We start from the raw sequence: 10,609 nt of genomic DNA, 5'->3' as shown, positions 1-10,609 counted from the left end.
TAGCTGCTAGTGGAGTTAGCATATCCTCAGCCAGACGGACCTGCGACACGGAGACAAACACACGGCTGCTGTTGAAAAAAACACCGACGACATCCATGATGAGCCAGATGCAGGTCAGGAACGGCAGGTTTCAGTACACACAGGTGTTTCACCCCTTCAGATCGTTGGAGACGACCTGACGGTGACCAACCCCAAGAGGATCCAACAAGCTGTGGACAAGAAAGCCTGTAACTGTCTGCTGCTCAAAGTCAACCAGATCGGCTCAGTGACCGAGTCCATCAAGGCGTAAGACAGCTGTCTGTCTCATTAACTGTCTGTCTGCTCACTCGTCTGCCTGTTCACCTGGCTCACCTGTTCATCTTTTCACCTGTCTCTCTCCCAGGTGTAAGCTGGCTCAGAGCAGCGGTTGGGGTGTGATGGTCAGTCATCGCTCTGGAGAAACTGAAGACACCTTCATCTCTGACCTGGTGGTCGGACTGTGCACTGGACAGGTATGTATCACGGACAGGTGCACCACGGACAGGTGCACCACGGACAGGTGCACCACGGACAGGTGCACCACAGACAGGTGCACCACGGACAGGTGCACACGGCAGAAACGAATGTAAACAATAACGTCTGCAGACTCTCGGTCATCTGTTGGCAGCTGGACTTCTTGAAGATACTTAAAGATGTTTCAGCTCTCAGAATCTAATGTTCAAACAATGACCTCACTTCCTGTCTTCCTCCTCTTCCTCCCCCTTCCCTTCCTCCTCTCCCTCCTCTTCTCCCCCTCCCCTCCCCCCTCCTCTCCTCCCTCCTCCTCCTCCCCCCCTCTCCCTCCTCCCTCCTCCTCCTCCCTCCTCCTCCTCCTCCCCCTCCTCCCTCCTTACATCCTCCTCCTCTCCCTCCTCCTCCCCCCTCCCCCTCCTCCCTCACTACATCCTCCTCCTCCTCCTTCCTCCTCTCCTCCCCCTCCTCTCCCTCTCTCCTCTTCCTCCTCTCCTCCCCCTCCTCCCTCCTCTCCTCCTCCCTCCTCCTCCCTCCCTCCCTCTTCCTCCTCTCCTCCCTCCTCTCCCTCTCTCCTCTTCCTCCTCTCCTCCCCCTCCTCCTAACATCCTCCTCCCTCCCTCTTCCTCCTCTCCTCCCCCTCCTCCCTCCTCCTAACATCCTCTTCCTCCTCCTCCTCCTCTCCTCTTCCTCCTCTCCTCCCCCTCCTCCTAACATCCTCCTCCCTCCTCTTCCTCCTCTCCTCCCTCCTCTCCTCCTCTCCTCCCCCTCCTCCCTCCTCCTAACATCCTCCCTCCTCTTCCTCCCCCATGTCTTCTCTTCTCTTGCTCACAGATTAAGACAGGAGCTCCCTGCAGATCGGAGCGTTTGGCCAAATACAATCAGCTCATGAGGTGATCTTTTAACCCCAAATAAAGTAGTCCGTCCAAGTAAAAGCACGGCTCTCCAGATTTGACACAGCATTCCTGACGTTAACATGAATACATGAGCTGACCTCTATGACCTCTGACCTTCAGAATCGAGGAGGAGCTTGGGGACAAGGCCAAGTTTGCTGGTAAAGACTTCCGCCACCCAAAGATCAACTGAACCCCGTCTTTACGCCTGTCTGTCGCCTTGACAACTGACTGACATCTAATAACCTCTGAAGCTTTTTGCCCTGAATTAGGCTGAGAGGTCAGAGGTCAGGGTGGGTCTGAACTCACCTTCCTAGTTATAATTCCATTCATAATGTTTTCTATGAAACATAATAAAGGCTAAAGAGGAAAACATGACCAGTTTGTGTTGTGTGTCGTCATTGTGTTATTGAAGTCCAACTGAAATAATAAATAATGACCAACAAACAGATTGATTTCATTTTTAAATTAAATTTGAAATAAAATAAATGAAACACAGAGATATATTTTCTCTATATAACCATGAATGTACGAATATAAATTAATGAAACTGTTCCATACACAAACCAGCAGAGAATCAGGATGGGATTTCATCTCTGTCCTTCCCCTTGAAAACAACCTATTCTAAAAAATGAATGTGTGAACCGGCTGGTCCACAAGTCCAGCATTCAAATAAATTTTAACAATATTTGTACTTGCACTGTTATTTCAGGTCCAAGCTAACTGCCATTAGCCAAGGGTAGCTGATGCTTTTGTTATTATTTTGTGTTCAGAGTTTTTGCTGCTTAAATAGTTGCAACAGAACACTCCACACGTCATCATGTTCATTTTCGAGGTACTTCTGTAAATCCAATAAAATACCAATAAAATAAACCGATTAAATATTTATGGAACGGCATTTTGTTACGGCATGTGCGCGGGCACCGCGGAATACGGTCGGGGTCCTGAGCGCCGCATGACTACGGAAGTGAAGGTAAACACTTTAGCCGCTTCGTTGTGTGTTTTGTAATATTCGATTTAAAAGTTCGACCTGGCTTTTTTTTAAACTCTGTTTTTTGTAGTTCCGACATGACTGGTTGATAAATGCTTGTTCTGTATCAACGCACCTTTGTAAAATACACGCCTTTATGTGTTGTCGGGCAGACACCGTTTTAGAAAGAACCGATTTATCTCAGAGGCTCAATCAAAGGTTAGAGACGTGGGGAAAAGTGAAGATCGATTCTTCACTTAAAAGGATGTATGAGTCGACAGGATGTTGATCGTGATTCTCTTGAACAGTAGCAGTAAGTCCTTCTACTTGCGTTCGTCTTTGCAGATGACCGTCCACAACTTGTACATCTTTGACCGCAACGGCAGCTGCCTTTATTACAACGAATGGAACCGCAAGAAGCAGGCTGGCATCTCGAAAGACGAGGTAGTATCGGAAGGTTTCAAAATCCCCGGAAAGCTTGGTGAACTGAAAGTTTCTGTGTTTTTGCAGGAGTTTAAACTGATGTACGGGATGCTATTTTCCATCCGATCGTTCGTCAGCAAGATTTCTCCTTCAGACATGTATCCTTCAGCAAAGCTGCCAGCTCACCGTCGCTGAGGCTGGAAAATGCAGTCTGTCACAGTTGAAATTTGACTGGCTGCATTGCCAATGTCTCACTGTGCAATTAAGACACTAGAGTAATATTCTTGAAGCAGCTGTCTGAGCATATCGCGTTTTTCCAGGGTGAGACTTGTGCTCCTTAGCCGCTCTTCTCTCCTCAGGAAAGATGGCTTCCTCTCCTTCCAGACCAGCAAATACCGGCTTCATTATTATGAGACTGCGAGTGGACTGAAGTTTGTACTGAACACTGACCTGTCTGTGTCCAATGCCAGAGACACACTACAGCACATATACAGCAACGTAAGACACCTGCAGACGCACACTTTGTGCTGCTGTTGGGTTTCAGAAAGCGTGTGAGTGAATCGTGTGTCTGCTCTGTCTCTCAGCTGTATGTGGAGTTCATCGTGAAGAACCCCGTCGGCAGCTCCTCTCACAGCCTGGACAGCGAACTGTTCAGCAGCCGATTAGAAGCCTTCATCAAAGCGCTGCCGTACTACAGTCCACGAGCTGCTTAATGCACGCGCACGCACATGCGCACACACACACGCACGCACACACACACACCTGTTAGTTTTTGTGCAGTCAGACATTGATTGATGTGATTGATTCCCTTTTTTTGCATTTCCAATGTGTCGATGATGAAACTCGACTGATGAGGTTTGTGAACAATAATAAACGTTTGCTTCATCATAAATACGACTTGTGTCATGTAAAACCGTAGCCGCACGGTAGATGGCAGGTTTCTGATGTCACCAGAGCCGAGAACTTAAATCTTGTGTTTCACACTCTGTTAGAGGCCATTTTTCATGCGTTTGTGCAGAGAATGCTGTGACGTCAATGCTGACGGGTCGGGACAGTTGCAGCGCTGGCTGCCTGTTGCCTGGTGACGAGTAGTGAGCTGTGTGGAGCTCCAGTGAAGCAGATGACACCTCTGTTTTCAGCAGAGGTGAGAATGAGATGACTCCTGTCAAAGAAGACTGTCCTTGTACATCAGGTCCTCACATAGATGGTAGAACTCTTGGGACCACACGTACTTCCCTCAAACGCACCGCTAAAACATGGCTAACGGGGCTGATTCCCCAGCCCGCCACGGAGCAGGGACGATCATTTCACCCTCCTCTGGCCCAGCAGCATTTTCAAGACGTAAAATAATCCCCCCAAACTCTGAAGCCTACGAGCACTCATGAGGAAAACTCTTCAGGTGATGAGTGTGTGTGTGCGTGTGTGTGTGCGTGGGAGGACGATCCATGTCAGGACACACACCCACTCAGACATGACCTGTTTTTGTGATTGTTGACCTCTTCCTAATGAGGTGATGGATGAGCTGTTTTGTGTGTGTTGTGTTTTATGTGTGTGCTTGATGACGTCAGAAGCTGAATGGGGGGCGGGGCTTTGTCTGCCTGGGACAAAGACGACAGGGGGTCATTAAACAAACACACACACAAACACACACCTATCTTTGGGAGCATCTGCAGCCCTGCCTTTTCCCACAGGAAATAGTTGGTCACAAGGACGTTGTTGCTGTGGTGATAGTTTACAAGGAGGCGGGCTGACCAGGGTCAGAGGTCATGAGGGTTGAGACTGATCTTTAACTGCTGGAGGCCACCTTAGGGGACCACCACAGGCTCTCTCATGGCAGTGCCACCAAGAGCATCATAAAAACAGCCTTGTCATAGTTCACCTGGTTTCCAGGTGTGTGCACACCTGTCTTGTCAGTGTCCCACTGCTACCCTGAGGACAACCTCGGCCATCCCAGTGGCTGGCAACAGCTCAAAGCATTGCTGACCCAGCAGGGTTCCAGGTGACCATGACAGGTCCTGGAGCAGCCTGGAACTCCAGAGCCTCCATGGTACTCTGACACACAGACACCTTCTCAGGTGGCTGTCAATCACTGAGCAACTGAGGGGTCAGAGGTGTGTGTGTGAGTGCGTGGGTGTGTGTGTGAGAGAGAGAGTGTGTGTGAGTGGGGTGTGAGAATGTGTGTGAGAGTGTGTGTGTGCTGGAGGGCAGGGCTGTTGTCGGGGTAACAGTAGTCAGAATGTGTGACAGGGCTGCAGTAACGTGTATAAAAGCAGGTGTGTGTCGGGGCGCTCTGCTCTGGACCCGTCCCGACAGGACTGACGTGTTGTTTTAGCTGAAACCTTCTCGTTGTCCTTCATCAACTTGTGATTTTGGAGGAAAACCCCCGGAGCGCCAGCAGAATCTTCCGGAGCGTGTTGGAACCTTCCGCCTCAGTGAGTTCTCTTGTTTAGTTGCTGGGTTCTTGAGCTGATGCTAACGCTAGGTCCTCACAGCCTCATGTGTACTTGCTAATTCCATTGTTAAGATCAGCGAACACGCCTCCCTCTGCATTTCCATTTTCTCCTTCTTTGGAATCATCTACAGATGATCAAACCTGCGATGGTGCCACAAACATATTAAACAGGAACCGTGGCAGTCAGAACTTTAGTCTGGTATATTATTACACAAGTTTTTACAGTTCTTCACGCTTCCTCTGGTCCGGAGGCGCCTCAGTTGGGATTCAGAAGTCATCCAGCCAGCAGGGGGCGCTGCAGAACGATGCCTGGCCCTGAGGACTCAGGAACGTCCCACAACCACAGTGTGACTGAACCTCTTTTGTCTTCCATGTTCGGCTGGTTTCTCTCCAAAGATGGCAGCTTCTTCTTCATCCTTTGTCCCCCTTGTGCTCCTCTTCCTCGCCATCCCAGTGGAGCCACGGCCATCGATGACACGAGATGAGGCGCAGGTCTGTGGAGAAACCTCCTCCCCTCCATCGAACATCCTAACAGACTCATGTCGTCGTCACCATCTTCAGCAACAGTTCTACAGCTTCATCCTCATCCTCTCATCCTCTTCATCCTCATGTGCGACATGGTGTCAGAACCTGGGAGCAGCTCCTCGCGGGGCGCTGCAGGGTGACCCGCTGGGCTCCAGGACTGGAGCTGCTCTCATCTGACACCCTGAAGCCTTCTTAACATGGAACCATGGAACTCATGAAGGACTCCACACAACCTTCTGATGGGTCTTGGTTCTGATCCTGTTTCTCTTGGGCAGGTCTTGCGAGCGCTCTTTGGCGCTCGTCTCTCCTCAATCATCTCGACTCCAGTCAACACCGATGACATCGCTGAGCTGTTGCCCAGACGTCCAGGTCCCCCGAGGAGCTTTGGGGCCAGTCCTGGTGCTTTGAGGGGATTGACCAGGGGGTCCGAAGGTGGGTCTCGGTTCTTGCTGGACTTCCTGCAGCAGCAGTCCAAAACGACGAGGCGGGGCCGGAGCTCCATGGTTGGAGGAAGAGGATGCTTTGGGATGAAGATCGACCGCATCGGCTCCATCAGTGGTCTGGGCTGTTGAAGTGGCAGGCACGGTTGTCATGGTGACAGATGGTGGCATGGAGCCTGGCCCTGCCTCGCTGCCGGAGCAGGTGGCTGTGCGTGACCTCTGACCTTCACTAAAAAGGAACTAACAACGAGGGAGTAGAACCCAGGGACTGACTGGATGTGGGGACATGTTGTCCCCCACTCACCAATGACCTAACACACAGGTGTGTGTAAGACGACCGTGTGTTAAACATGCAGGAGTGTGTGTGTGTGTTGTTGTGTGTGTGTGTGAGTGAGAGACTGTGGGACGACCGTGTGTTAAACATGCAGGAGTGTGTGTGTGTGTGTGTGAGTGAGAGACTGTGGGACGACCGTGTGTTAAACATGCAGGAGTGTGGTGTGTGTGTGTGTGTGTGTGAGTGAGAGAGAGACTGTGGGACGACCGTGTGTTAAACATGCAGGAGTGTGTGTGTGTGTGTGTGTGTGTGAGTGAGAGAGAGACTGTGGGACGACCGTGTGTTAAACATGCAGGACTGTGTGTGTGTGTGTGTGTGTGTGTGTGTGAGTGAGAGAGAGACTGTGGGACGACCGTGTGTTAAACATGCAGGACTGTGTGTGGTGTGTGTGGTGTTGTGTGTGAGTGAGAGAGAGACTGTGGGACGACCGTGTGTTAAACATGCAGGAGTGTGTTTGATTAGAAGACTGTCAAATAAAGAGAAAATTTGCTCTGTTGTCATTTTGTATTAAGAGCAACCGTGGTTAAACTGTGATTAAACTAGGATTAAATTAGGATAAACCGGGGTTAAACTGGGGTTAAATTAGGATAAACCGGAGTGAAACTGGGGTTAAATTAGGATAAACCGGGGTTAAACTGGGGTTAACCTGGGAGGGGGGGGAGAGAAAGGCCTTCCCTTCCCTCTCAGAAGGTTCTTGTCTGCATGTTTGTGTCCAAAAATGCAACACAGAGAACCAGGTTCTGGTTGAGAAGGTTCTGAACTAGAACTTCTCACAACCAATTGATGAACAATGACTCTAGCAAGTGACTGTTGGCTACAACCGAGGCAGAGCTCGATGCCTCCAAAGACCCATGAAATGTGTGAACGGAATCTGCGGTGACGTCAGACCTGAGTCAAGGGTCACGACTGCTTTGGCCACTAGAGGGCGGTCGAGGAACACGGTGAATTGGCGTCACGTGACTCCGCGGGGTTGCTAACGCGGCTAACGCGGCTAACGACTAGCTCACAATTAGCGTCTCATTGGCACGGCTGTGGCGAGCAACACGGCACCAGAGCAGGAGCCTCTCCTTCAGCGGGACATTTCCTCTCCCACCGGACTGCTATCTTCACGTCCCCGCCCTCCAGCTCCAGATCCGGGTCGAACCTGAAACATGTCGGCGGTGCAGCGAATGAAAGTGGCGAATGAGCGACATAGCAAGACCATAACACAGCGGGGACACGTCCAGAAAACCTCGGTACGGGACTGACAGCCAGGCTAACGGCTAATCAGTCAGCGGCCTCGTTCACAGCACTTTCGGCCTCTTGTAATAACGCGTTTTATTAGTATTAGAGTTTAAATAATACAATGTGTAATTCCTTTGTAAATCTACACACAAATACACAGTAACTCTGCTCAAACGTACCTATGTTAGCGTTAGCAGTCTTAGCCTTAGCTTGTAACAACCGATGTATGTCTACAGTCCACTAATATTTGGCTCCTGAGGGATATTTGTTAGTTAATATTATAATAGAATACCCGTGCAAAGAGCGAAAATCTCAGAAATCTGTGACGTTTTGTGAATTAGCGAGTTTGTGGAGCTCAGATCTGGGCCCTGCGGCCCGGCACAGGGCCCCCGGGGCCCCAGGTGTTAAAGCTTGTCAGGCTCCTGCTGTATGTAGCAGATCTGGTTTAGATCAGAGTGTTGAAACTGTGACTGCTTAGATCTGGTCATGTGTTTCATGTTCAAGGCTGATTCTCTTGTAATGGGATGTTCATTTTTCAGCGGCCCGTGAACGAGGAAAAGTCTCCGGTGGGTCCATGGCTGCTCGCGCTCTTCGTCTTTGTGGTCTGTGGATCAGGTGGGTCACGTGACTTTTCTGCACAGCTGAGGAGGAGCACATCTGTCCGCGGTCACTCAGCTCTTTCTTTGTGTTTGCAGCCATCTTCCAGATCATCCAGAGCATCAGGCAGGGCATGTGATAACCTTTGACCCTGGAGCCAAGCTGTTCGCCTGCCATCATAACCCAACCCACCCATCACACACACACACACACACACACACACACACACACACACACGTTCCTGTGGAGTTGAATTCTCAGCTGTGCGTTTTCCCCTCACTCTTGCCCCCTTCTCGTTTTTGAATTGCCTTCCTTGATGAAGCTGATTAACGAGATATTGTTTCTTGATTTGATCATCAGATGAAGTCTTAACTCTTCTTCCTGTTTGGCTGAACACTTGTCGAGAGCCGATGTGAGTTAAGGGAGCGTTCCGGGGTCGTTAGCAGTCTCTCCGGGATTCCTTTACTTCCTGTTTCTCTGCATCTGACGGACAGGAATCACTTCAGTTGCTCTCCTACCAGTCTGTCCAGTCTGACATTTGGTGGTTTGTTGCTCAACACTTTTCACTTTTTCCAACATTTTTCATCTCTTGGCCTTTAATGTGAAATATTGATGAGAAGTGTTGACAGCAGCCTCGGTATCATGACAGTCATGAGGATTTACTGTCGCCAGCTCCAACCACTCGCTGTAAATATTTTGAAATAAAAGCCTGCCGCCACTGGCCAGTCCTTGAAATGTGAACGTCCGCTTCTTCCTGTCAGACGCCAGCTCAGCCGCCTTGTGACCGTGATTAGAGGGGAATGAAGTGGCACAAGGAGGTCTGAACCCTCACGCCGGGTGACACGGGGACCAAAGCAGCTGTTTGCTTGGTTTTACTCAAAGGTGTTGCTGGTCAGGGTCCTGGCGGACGCGTGCGGCGCTCTGCTCGCCCGTCGCCACGGCAGCTGCTGGAGGACACGCTTTGCTTTTCTACAAAATAAACCTGTGATATTTTTCTGTCAGTGTGTTAAGTCTTCACTGCTTCCAAGTGTTTGGTGATCAGACTGTGTTTCTACTGATCAGTGAGAGATCTGTGCACTGAAACCAATGAATGGAAGAATGAAAGCAGCAAAAAGGTTCAAAAAGGTTGATTTGGTTTTATGCTCTATTTGGAGAATTCTGACCTTTTAGATTGCGACGAGCCTATTACGCGTCTAGTTGTGCAGACATGGTTCCCCACATTATCAGTTGTTACATCTATTTGACAAAAATGTTGAACTAATCCTGTGATACACTTTGTAGAACAAGCAATTATCAAAAACCTCATTGTTTTATAATCTGGTGTCTTTGTGCCAAATGCTTTCAAATGTTTGTATTTTTGCAATGAACTGAGTGTGAACCTGAAGAGGGAAGAATAAAGGTGGTCAACCAGCCCTGGTCCCCAGTAGTGTGTTTGCTCACCGCCCGCAGGATCATCCTGGCAGGATCATCCTGGCAGGAAGCAGGAAGCGGCGTTTTCAGTGCGCTGACGTCAGAGGCGAGAGCCAATCAGAAGCAGGCCCCGCCTCCCACGCATCGACGACATGACGTCAGCGAAAGAGAAGATGGCGGCTGTGCAGAAGGCGGAAGGTAAAAGCTTTGACAGACGGTTTTGCCTCATCATGTCTCGTTTGTGGCAGTCTCGTTTCGCTCAGTCGCTGTTTTTGATCAACTGGATTTAGACACAAGTTGGCACTTTACCATGAGAACGTCCGAACCTGGAGGGGAGGCCGCTCGCTCGGCTTCAGGGGGCGTTAAGGCGCAGGTGACAGGAGGCTAAGGCTAGCTTAGCCGCGGCTGCTGCAGCCAAACCCTCGCCGTTCTCGAGCACTCTGGCAGCGAAACTTTACATCTGTACGGGTTCTTCCGACGTTCTGCGCCGCCATGACGCCGAAGAGAGAGGTGTGTTGGCTGATTAGCGCCACAGCCCGAGCTTGTACAGCCGGGGAGCCCATCCCAGAGCCCCCGCAGCCAGGGGAGCTGACGGCGGTAGCCGCCTCCTCCGGAGAGAGGGTGTGCGTGTGCGCGTTCATACGACACGGTCCTGTAATTGTAGCTTTATTCCTCAGCTATTGACCACGGTGAACCATATTTCTGAAAGCACAAACAGACACACGGGCTCTGATGGAGACGCTCATCTGAAATTGGATGCAGATTCAACTGTTGCTAAGCAACTGGGAGCTATTGACGGAGGGCGTGTGTGCGTGTGTGTGTGGGTGGAGTTGTTGGCTCGAATATCAGGTG

The 10,609-nt window shown here is 50.3% G+C and overlaps 4 protein-coding genes and 1 long non-coding RNA gene across 10 annotated transcripts in view; 4 read left to right on the top strand and 1 right to left on the bottom strand.

The window, feature by feature from the left end:
* Positions 1-1,760, top strand: part of eno3 (enolase 3, (beta, muscle)) — a 7,468-nt gene extending 5,708 nt beyond the window's left edge. For all 3 annotated transcript variants that reach the window (XM_057028019.1, XM_057028020.1, XM_057028018.1), the window contains exons 11-14: positions 161-285; positions 383-491; positions 1,324-1,382; positions 1,506-1,760. In XM_057028019.1, the coding sequence (XP_056883999.1) occupies positions 161-285; positions 383-491; positions 1,324-1,382; positions 1,506-1,575 (363 nt within the window). In that variant the 3' untranslated portion in view covers positions 1,576-1,760. The remainder of the gene's footprint in view (positions 1-160; positions 286-382; positions 492-1,323; positions 1,383-1,505) is intronic.
* A 463-nt stretch (positions 1,761-2,223) lies between these two features.
* trappc1 (trafficking protein particle complex subunit 1) lies at positions 2,224-3,667 on the top strand. Of its 4 annotated transcripts, none has more exons than XM_057028049.1 (5): positions 2,239-2,355; positions 2,698-2,796; positions 2,863-2,933; positions 3,135-3,273; positions 3,360-3,667. In XM_057028049.1, exons 1-5 carry the CDS (start codon positions 2,293-2,295, stop codon positions 3,486-3,488), a joined length of 501 nt encoding a protein of 166 aa, XP_056884029.1. In that variant the 5' UTR covers positions 2,239-2,292; the 3' UTR covers positions 3,489-3,667. The 4 variants fall into 4 exon arrangements, with proteins under 4 accessions (XP_056884028.1, XP_056884029.1, XP_056884031.1 ...); XM_057028051.1 differs by having other exon boundaries at positions 2,354-2,619; XM_057028050.1 differs by having other exon boundaries at positions 2,355-2,571.
* Positions 3,668-3,810: 143 nt separating this feature from the next.
* nppcl2 (natriuretic peptide C-like 2) lies at positions 3,811-7,016 on the top strand. The gene is made up of 3 exons (XM_057028054.1): positions 3,811-5,207; positions 5,624-5,719; positions 6,028-7,016. The coding sequence occupies exons 2-3, from the start codon at positions 5,624-5,626 to the stop codon at positions 6,322-6,324; spliced, it is 393 nt and encodes a 130-aa protein (XP_056884034.1). The 5' UTR covers positions 3,811-5,207; the 3' UTR covers positions 6,325-7,016.
* Positions 7,017-7,455: 439 nt separating this feature from the next.
* Positions 7,456-9,759, top strand: zgc:85858 (uncharacterized protein LOC405879 homolog). The gene is made up of 3 exons (XM_057028055.1): positions 7,456-7,761; positions 8,290-8,365; positions 8,446-9,759. The coding sequence occupies exons 1-3, from the start codon at positions 7,678-7,680 to the stop codon at positions 8,484-8,486; spliced, it is 201 nt and encodes a 66-aa protein (XP_056884035.1). The 5' UTR covers positions 7,456-7,677; the 3' UTR covers positions 8,487-9,759.
* Positions 9,464-10,437, bottom strand: LOC130523080 (uncharacterized). Its single transcript, XR_008949785.1, has 2 exons — positions 10,067-10,437; positions 9,464-9,937 (listed from the first exon to the last, which is right to left on the bottom strand). It is a non-coding gene; the product is annotated as an uncharacterized LOC130523080 (long non-coding RNA).
* Positions 10,438-10,609: the final 172 nt, after the last annotated feature.

This window comes from Takifugu flavidus, chromosome 3, assembly GCF_003711565.1.
Source record: "Takifugu flavidus isolate HTHZ2018 chromosome 3, ASM371156v2, whole genome shotgun sequence".
Lineage (NCBI taxonomy): Eukaryota > Metazoa > Chordata > Actinopteri > Tetraodontiformes > Tetraodontidae > Takifugu > Takifugu flavidus.
The sequence above is the reverse complement of the archived record's forward strand: the minus strand, read 5'-3'. Positions and strand labels throughout refer to the sequence as shown.